This window comes from Pempheris klunzingeri, chromosome 7 (assembly GCF_042242105.1).
Source record: "Pempheris klunzingeri isolate RE-2024b chromosome 7, fPemKlu1.hap1, whole genome shotgun sequence".
Lineage (NCBI taxonomy): Eukaryota > Metazoa > Chordata > Actinopteri > Acropomatiformes > Pempheridae > Pempheris > Pempheris klunzingeri.
The window spans coordinates 20,194,717-20,204,823 of record NC_092018.1 but is presented as its reverse complement, the minus strand read 5'-3'; the positions used below and the strand labels follow the sequence as shown (position 1 = coordinate 20,204,823).

The window sequence follows — 10,107 nt, the reverse complement described above, 5'->3', positions numbered from 1 at the left end:
TAGTATTCTTGCTGGCAACACAATTTCAACCTGGGTAAAGTGTTGCAGGTATTCTCGTGCAATTCTCCAAGTTTTCCGGTGCAAAATAAGGAAACAGGTTTGTAAAGGCTTTGGCCATGTGGGTAAATTCATTGCATCTCTATGTCTTCTAAGTTATGCCCAAGCTATCAAGAATGAATGAATACTTTTCTGTTTTTCAAATGCTCATATAAAACATAAATAATAGGAATGGTCATCATGTCTCAGTGAACTTGGCTATCTCAAGTTTTGTAGCCCAGATTTTTGCATACAAAGAATTTGCCTTGGTATCTTGGTGTTTGACTGATTTAGCATAGCATGTGTCTCTTCTTGGCTGCCTCCCTGTCAACAGTGGCCTTTCTTTTCTGCTCCTCACTGTGGAACTCTCCACCAGAGTGAAGTCTGGTTCAGTAATGTTACGCTTGTTTTCTACAAATGAGGAAATGCATGTTATGATTTACTTATAACATATTTAATAATATAGCATAAGAATTACTTATTGTCATAGCTGTGGGCTATACCGAACAGAAGGGATACATTGAAACATAACATTTGCTACACCTTTAAGTTAATATGGTGACAGATGTGTGGCACAATCTTTGTAGAATAACATGATCGGCGATCATGCTCATCAGTGTCGTGGTGAAACAGAACAAAAATGTTTTGATGGATGCTATTTTTTAGATGACAAAGCCTGAATTTTCTATAGGTCTGATTCACGTTTCTGACTGGCTTCTGGGAATTTGCTTGCTGCAGGGAGGGTTTATTTTGTGTTCATAAATGGGGCAGCAGGGAGGAAAAGTCAGTGATAAAGCATAATAAAGAGGCAGAAATGAATGCTCATAGGGTTTATTGAATAAAGCAGTTTAGATCTTTCTGGGTAATGCGAATGTATTTGTCTGATCAAAAACCTGATAATGGTGAAATAAATGTTCAGAGAACCGACACACTCGCCTCTTAAAGCCATAGATCAAGGTCAAATACGACATTTACACAAGCCTAATGACTTTGTCCATCAAGCGTGTAGGAGTAATGGAGGATTCCTTTTTTCTCCAGGAAGCAGTCATGCTCATGTGTTCCTGGCTTGATTTGTCTCTGGCAGACTCCCAGCAGGTCATCGGCGAATAAGTCACTATCATAAACTTCTAGCCTTAGTATGTCATTCTCTTGTGCCTTGTAGTGGGTAAACTCCTCTTCCCACCAGGGGTTTGGGTTGTTGTCACGAACAGATGTTTTACCCAGAGAGGCAGAGCCACAGAACACCTTGACATAGCCGTCTGTGGTTCCCAGGATGTCGGAGGGAAGATTGGTGGCCCGCAGGTTAAACAGCTTCAGCTGGGCCTCAGCTACAGCCAGGCTGCACAGGACCAACAGGAGGAGCGGAAGACTAGAAGTCATGGTGTCAAAGGTGCTGGGGAGGAGGAACAACAGGTCCTCACATTTCAGTTCTGGTACACTGTAATGAATCAGTCTTTGAGAGGGTCTCTCAGCTTTCAATGCTTGCGATATTTTACTGCACTTAAACGTCATTTCTGCAGCATTTTTATTTGTTTGTTGCAAATTTTCATTCCATTTCAACAATGCTAGAAATCCCGGGAATTCATAAGAAATCCCAGAGATCTTCCTCACTTTCATCGGTTGCAAACTCATGCATATCAAATATATAAGATGGTTACATTGTTATGGTACATTGTTAAGAAAAAAATATATATTTTATTTTTATTTCCCTTTATATACTTTTACTACTGCTTATACTGCACAGTATACACAATATATTTATCTATTTACTACTAATTACTGCTGTCCATAAGCTGTGTAACTACTTGAACAGTGGTTTCTACCACAATATTAATTACGTATTTTATTCCTGTGTTTTAACTGCAGTATTTTACTTGTTTTAGATTCTCATTCTTTCTCATTTTTACTTTTACTTTTATGCTTCTCCTTTTACATATCATAAGATTTTCATTTCCAGTGACTGCTTCACTGTAATTATTGTTCACAAGACAAATAAAGAACAGATCCATAATACATTATATAAAATTCACAAATATTTAAGATGGAACAGAGAACAACAAAGTTATCTAAACCAACTATAAAGCCATTGCAAGGAGGATAGTAATTGCTACATGTACAAATGCCATGTTGCACTAAAGTAACACCTTATGACTCATACAGTTCCTAAAAATGTTTTGTTTTATCCCCCCCCCCCCCCCCCCCCCCCCGCCAAATAAAGAAAAATGTTATGAAATATTGGTTAACGCAAATAAGCATTCTAAGTATTAGGGAAAACATTAAAAAAAAGAAGAAACAAATGAAAAAAAACTAAATAAGGCTAGAAACAGAAGATAGATGTAGTTTACTGACAAACAATAATAATGTGAATAATATTTTATCAATTCATTCATCTATTAATAATTTATTCAGCAAGTAGGGACACCTGACCTGATGTGATTAAAATGTTATTACAGGAGTAGGGTGAGTAAAACTGTGGGGGATACAGAATACTTCATACTTTTCAGAAAACTTGATTTTTTAGTGCTCCTCATCAGACTTTTCTATTCCCTGTGAGGCTGTTTTCACAATGTTTCAGCAGTTCAATAAAGCTGGGACTGTACCCCTCATGTGCAACATGCTGTTACAATACAGTATAAAAAAGCATCAGAACATTAGCAAAACATTAAGCAAATATGACTTCCAATAGTTTGATCAGTGGGGATGAATGTAGTCTTGATAAACATGCACGGCAGAGATGGCCTAAGGGCACAGATTAGTTAACACTAGTCTGAGCAAAACTAGTTACAAAAGCACAGATGTCTTACCTGTAGTCCTGACGCTTAGTCTCTCACCACGCTGTTTGATGTTCCATATGCTTTTAAAGGTCAGCAGGCCTCATATCAGCTTCATATCACCCTCCCACAGTACACTGACAATCCAGCCTGCTACAGTCTCAGCATTACATAATATGACAGAACTAGAATTTTTGGCTTTAGGTTGGGTTGGTCACCTTACCTAATATCTCATGAGAGGACTATAGCACCAATTTATTAGTACAATCCTTACAGTCTCAAAAGGCAAAGACACAAGGCCAAACATTTCACAATTTTCCTGAAAGATATTTTACTTTTGAATCATAAGCTATTCATTTTGTCTTGACTTTTATGAAGTAAGACAGCCAGTACGGTTGTTTTCTGTTTACTATAGATGAAGGGAAAACAGCAGTGTGCAGATTGTAAATTGTTTCAGTAGTTAGCATTCAGTAGTCAGAAACTGATGAATGATTTAATGTGTATGTGATATAATGACTAGTGGCCATTAGAACTGCAGCTTAAAGTTGGTTCATATTTCTCATTGAATTATATTTCTCATCATATTTCACATCTAATTTCTATCAAGTTCATGTCAGCTCTAGAAGGTAGTAAACTCTCACCAGTTTCTTTATAACTTTAGAAACAGTAAAACAGACAAAGATATAGTATGACAAAGTCACCAGAAGCTTATTGAGTTAATGAGTTTCAGTAACTATATTTCTGCTCTCCTAAATGATCAACCATATAGATTTAGGACAGAGAACCTAAGCAGTCACAGCTAATCCCTTAGCAATTCTACATTATAATGAAAACAACAACTCCCAGCCAGTCTGAAGAGGTGGTTACATGTAAAGGCTAAAGGTCAGGTGCATCTATGCATGTCTAGTGACTGCCAAGGGTGTACATATAATGAAGGGCACAACCTTTTTCCAAGAAGCAGGGCTCATCGGCCCCCATATCATGTAAAATCAATCATTTTTAGTAGAATAAACATTTCTGCAGACAACTGAGCAGGAGGTGTCGTTCCTTTTTCGACAATAGCTACTCGGGATGTGCATTTCAAGTAGAAATGCTATTCGATAATCACAATGAACTATTCCAAGATTATTCGAATAGTTCAGCTCCCACACACATACAAGGCCTGATAGCTACCACTCAGTTGTCACACCTTCTCAGGTACAATCTAGTCTTCCATGATTGACTACATATCAATATGACGCCACTACATGTATGCACTAAGGGGATTTCTCCTCCTGCTTCTCCATCAGTCAGAGAAGCTCTAGACTTGCTTACTGACGAGCTTAGCTCGCCTGATGAATCCACCTGCAGCTCATCGGGATCAAGTTTATGTTAACTTATCTTTATCTTAATAAAACTAGTTGGTATTTTAAATATAGACACGAATGAAAACAAACGTAAAACTGAACTTAAAAGGATAAGCCTATCGTTACACAATATTTGTTCTTCCTCGTTTCCAGTCAATACAAAGTGAATGAGTTAGAAATGAACAAACAGAACCACAGCTATCGGTTTTGATGTATTTCCACACAAAACCTGCTGAAATAGACATTAAAGAGATGTTGCATCATTCTCACTGAAGGCAAGTGTGAAAAGTTATCTTCACAACAGCTGGGTCTGTTTGAACTGCTCACAGTTTACAGTTCTACCTGAATTCACAATATGTTAGACACATTTAGGACACTGGTGGTTTCAATACACTACATCTGGAGCCTCAAGATCTAAAAAAATTGGTAAGCAGACTGCCCATGTATACAGCTTTTACAGCCTTTACAACCATTCAAAGCATCGTATTTACACACACAGGATGCCAAGTTCACTCACGCCGAAGGTCGAACACAGAGATCTTTGTCCAGAAGAGCGTAATCCTAAGAACAACTATGATATTGTGCAGAACTCTCAAACTGGTAGAGGATCCAAGCTTGAGGAAGACACACAACTAGCTCTGGGTGAGGGGGGGTGGGGGGTTAATACAGTCTATGGCAGTTTAGAGACTGTGTATTGCTGAATTCCACACTGACATCTGTAGCATTCTTTTAAACATTTAATGAGAATCTGCTGGTATCACAGTGAAATAATAAATACAACACTTTATTTGAATATGTATGCATGTTACAACAGCTCATGTATATAGATTATCGTCCTTATATGCAATGGCTCCCCAAAGGTCGAATGCTGATAGGCTATTGTGGAGTTGTGTTTATATACTCTGTCTTTGGCCTCCATATCAGCTAACAGACAGTATAAAGACAGTATTTATACAGTAGGCAGGTCATTAGCATGTGTGGGGTCTCAGGAATATGGTAGGTCAGAGAGGTCCACCGTTTTACTGAAGATGACGGCAAACTCTTTAGAAAGCAGCTGGTGGAGGCTTACTCCATCATGGGTGTACACCCAGCGTTCACCTGTCCAATCGTAGCGCTTTGGTCCACTGCAAAAAGAGAAATAAGATGAGAATTTCAGAAAAACTTATTTTGTTTTATCTCAAAAGCTTATTTCAGTTCATTTCTTTTGTTTATAGTTCATGGACTCAATGAGAGTTTTACTCTTCCAACTGTTTAAAGTTTAAAATGCCTATCTATGTGGAAAGAGAGCAGATGTGGCTCTGCAGCAGTCAGGACAGGTCTGTGTGGAGCAACACCTTGGCACCTGCCAAGTGCCTGAGAACCACTCAGTGGTGTGTGTCACACTCTGGGGTGGAGTCAGGTGTTACAACTCTCCCGCCTTACCTGACAGGAGAAGAAAGCCAGATCTGCTTGTTTGGAGTCTGTTTGTTGATGACATACGTGCCATGGTCCCCACCCACCTTCACCGTCAACACCCCACTCTGTACATAACCCAGAGACAGAGGACACACATGGAATTTAATAAATAATTCAGCCATAAACCTAAATGGAACAACAATAAATAAGCATAACATGTACAACTAATACAAATATCACTACACCCTCTGCCTCTTTGTCACCCTCCTTTCTGAAAGCCTGTGCTGGCCAGCTAGCCCCCATCCCCACACGGATTTTCAACAGATCAATTCAAATTCAAATTGCTCAAATGTGTAATGAGTATTGAGAGTCACTTGGACCTGTGGATGTCCCAGAGGACATGTTTGTACCACAATCTTTCAATCAGATAGCCAGTCGAGCAAGTGAGCTTCCACATCAACAGCAGAGCAAAACTGGGTGTGACAGTGTACAGTATCATTAAAGACAGGCTGGCACACACAAACACACACATAGAGCCCCTTAGTCCAAAATAGCATCAACATGCAGGAACACTTCTCTGTCCGTTTGTGGAACTTCTAAGGCAGTGATTCTCAACTGGACCTGGTTCAAACTGCACCATCTTTTCATTAAATACATTTGAGAAGTTGCAAGTTTTCCTCGATTTGGGTTTGGGCTTGTCGTTAAGGGGTGATGGTGGTTGCCGAAGCCAGACCAGTTGAGAACCACTGCTCTAAGGGATTCATTTCCACAAAGAATTTAATGAATAAACTTACTGAACTAGAGTCTTTATCCATGCCAGCAACTCTGAGAGGGTGTACTTTAACAGATTGGTGCTTTTTTGCTAAATGCCAGCTACCATTAACACATTGCACAGCCTCGGTTAAATTCAATCCCATCAAGCATCCTTTAAACAAAACAGCATAGTGCTCTATTCTAACAGGTGTTTCTCAGCCTCAGGTGTTACATTCCCAAACAAACAAATAAAAAAATAAATGTGAACTCCTTGAATAACAACTGAACCTGTTCTTGCAGAGGTACATTTGTAATGAGCACAGATACAATTACTTGTTTAATAAATTATTTGATAGATAAGTTAAATAATTTTGGTAATTCATTTTTGGTAGAATTACAACTTATTTGCCGTTTTCAAAGTCTCCAAGTTTCCACTTACTTCCTTAACAGTTGTTTCGACTTATATTACCCAATAATATATGAACAATGATAGTAAGCCTGTTGCCTTCCTCTCTGGTGGGTGGTATGATCAACAAATAAATCATTAGAGTGTAAAAATACTATATACACTGCAGTTATGGATGTTCCACAGAGGCAGTAAACAGGAAAAAGGGTGACTTACAGAGAAGACAACATCGTAGTCTGCTCCAGTGAACGCTGCATCTGTCAGGTCTTCAAAATAATCAGCCAGAGCATCCAATGTCACATCTGCCAGCTTCTCAAATGTTGCCTCTGACACTTCACTTCTAGATAGTGGCACATGACACAGATTATTTTAACAATTCAACACCAGATAGTGATGCTTAGAAAAGAAAATATCTGTGGGTTACCTTATCTGGATGGGTTTCTCAAGTCTTGGAGAAGTCAGATGGATGTTTTTCCTCCATGCATCACCATCAGCTGCCCTCTCAAACCACTGACACAGAAAAACTGAGGACAAATTCTAAAAAAAACATTTTTTCGTTACGTTCACATTTTTTCTGCAAACCTTGTAGAATTTTCACTGTCAACTTTGATATAGCTTTACTATTCATTCAATGAATATCAAAGTTATTCCACCTAAAAATAGGTCATGTCATGGAGGGAATCTGTACATAACAGTTGGCTAATTTCCATCTGCAGTTTCTGGGCAAATAGACACAAAAACTGATCAAACTGATGCAATAAATACAAAAACAAGTTCAAACTCAATGCTTTATGCAACAGGATTTAAGAGAGGTACCTAAGAATTTGTATAAGACCAAAGAATGTGTCTTATGTGTTGTGATCATTTTTGTTGTTGTCTGATCACGTTCTAGCCATCTCTCACTGCTCACGTAAAAGTGTCGACTTTCCTAGTGGTCTCAGAACTGCCATGGTAAAGCCCAGTAATACTAATAAACTGTACACATAAACTGTAATAAGCCTGTATATTAGCTTGGATCCCACTGTTCTCAGCAATCTTAGACATTCAGTCCACAGATAGTTGTTACAATCACCTGTTTCTGAGCAAAATTCTAGAAAAGGTAGTCATTAAGCAGCTTCACCATTATTTTATTACAAACAACATTCATTAAAAAATTCCAGTCTATTTTTGCACCGAACACAGAATTGGCTGGGAAAGACGTGAGCAGGGGTTAGCATTTCATCATCCAATTCACACTGACACTGTCTGACCTAAACAGCAGCAGCTCCGGGAGCAGAGCTAACCTGCCTTCACCAGGCTGACTGACAGCAGACCCAAAACCGCTCCATGGGAGGAATCCAATAGTGCTTGTATGTAGCCTATTGATTGATTTTATTTACCCACCCACCCAGCAAGTGTGAGGAAAGTTAGTGAAACATACAGCTCACAGACAGACTGGGAGCTCTGACCAATCAGTGGAGACACAGGTCATAAAACACAGAAACAGCAGGAGGTTTGTGTGATTGCAACAACTGCCTATGAACTTTATTCCACTAAAAGAGCACACAGCTGTACATATCTGTCACCAGATGACCTTTACTATGACCAATACCTATAGACGTATCAGATAGCAGAAATAAACCAAGAGATGTCCCAAACATTCTTACAATTAAACTAAGACAAGACAAAGAGCTTTTATTTCTTCTTCTTATTTATTTAACTTACTTTGTTTGGAGGTCGACTGATGGAGTGCAGTGTGTTTTTAGTGAATGGAAGAACCCTCGTGAGGTGACACAAAGTCCTGACCTGGAATGATAATAAAAGCGTTATTATCAGTGCCAGTGCTACGTCCTCATGACGTAGCGTAAAACACCACCGTTAGCTAGCTAACTTTAGCTGCGTAACATGAACTTGTGTAACATGTCAGCTTGTACGGACCTGGTTAGAGAGGCTCGTGACTCTCTGCGCGGTCACTGTGGTGAGATGTGAGCTCGCAAGGTAACGTGTCTGCGAATAAAAACACGGTGTTTTAGTAAAGATAAACATGGTTTACTGACAGCGTTATTTTTGTTTTGGTTTCTTCTTCTTCTTCTTCTTCTTCCTCTTCCTCCTCTTCTTCTTCTTCTTCTTCCTCCTCCTACTACTCTTCTTCTTCTTCTGCTCCATTTATCCGGTTGGCAAAACACATATGGTGCATCATCGCCACCAACTGGAATGGAGTGTGGATCGGGAATGTAATGCTGGGAAAAGTATTAAACGCCACGTCCATTATTTCATGATAAAAACAGCAACAACAACATTATATTCTCTCTATCACGTTCGTTCTCTTAAGACATTGAAACAAAAACATAACACTTCTTCCAACAACCTAAAAAAAAAAAAAAAAGATCATGTAAAATTTAAATCATATCGCAACTCATTTCTTTAAGGTTCAGCAGCAATTCTCGCCATGAAACAGGAAGTGGGTTAATATGATGATCATATCTGCCCCAAACTTAACTTGTTTGACGAGTCCCCTGGACAGATCTATGACGATATTCACTGATACTCATAGCGCCTCCTAGTGGCAATAGGAAATGTCATGTTTTACTATGTGATGTCCACAGACAAGACGATGACTTTGTGCATGCATTAGTTTGCAAATAGTCATTCATTAATGTTAATTGAATGCAAAAGATCTATAGAATTGTTATTTGTTTATTTATCTGGCGATATGCTTGTTTGGTAATAAATGTATCAGTTTGTAGTAATAATGCATTAATCGATGATAATGAATGATTGAACCAGGTACATACTTACTTACTTACTTACTTAGTTGATTTCTCCAGTGGGGAACTCCCCAATAATGTTTCCATGGGTATGAAACACAATTGTGCCACAACAAGCTTCTGCATGTAGTTTTCACACGCAACAGGTAACACAGGGAAGCCTCACAGGATACAGGGAGAGATCAATTGCTGAATGACATGAACCTTAGCTCATCGGTGGCCAGTGTTGCATTTGGTAAATGGTCTGTATTTGTACAGGGCCTTTCTAGTCATTTCGACTACTCAAAGCGTTTTTCTACATTCCCCATTCACCCATTCCCACACCATTCATTCAGGAGGAATCTAAGTTGGAGGAGACTATTCTTTCACACACACCCCAACTTTTTGAAGCTATGCTAAGCTAAGCTAGACAGGAGCATAGCTTAGCATAGCTTCAACTTTTTTTAAGCTATGCTAAACTATGCTCCTGTCTTGCCTGAGAACACTTTGACACACTGACTCACAGGAGCCGGGAATCAAACCTTCCCATTGAGGGACGACCCACTCTACGACCCATTCATTTACTGTTATGTTATTGTAGATTTCATATTCCAGCTAATGTGCAATTCATGACAAAGCATTAAGCAAAACAGTACAATATGTCACTGTTAAGT

The 10,107-nt window shown here is 39.0% G+C and overlaps 1 protein-coding gene across 2 annotated transcripts; it reads right to left on the bottom strand.

Annotated features, from left to right (window-relative positions):
- Positions 1–4,876: 4,876 nt before the first annotated feature.
- Positions 4,877–8,814, bottom strand: fxn (frataxin). Of its 2 annotated transcripts, none has more exons than XM_070834128.1 (6): positions 8,625–8,814; positions 8,412–8,492; positions 7,132–7,244; positions 6,924–7,047; positions 5,576–5,673; positions 4,877–5,277 (listed from the first exon to the last, which is right to left on the bottom strand). In XM_070834128.1, the coding sequence occupies exons 1-6, from the start codon at positions 8,730–8,732 to the stop codon at positions 5,139–5,141; spliced, it is 663 nt and encodes a 220-aa protein (XP_070690229.1). In that variant the 5' UTR covers positions 8,733–8,814; the 3' UTR covers positions 4,877–5,138. The 2 variants fall into 2 exon arrangements, with proteins under 2 accessions (XP_070690229.1, XP_070690230.1); XM_070834129.1 differs by having other exon boundaries at positions 7,132–7,217; positions 8,625–8,813.
- Between the last annotated feature and the right edge of the window lie 1,293 nt (positions 8,815–10,107).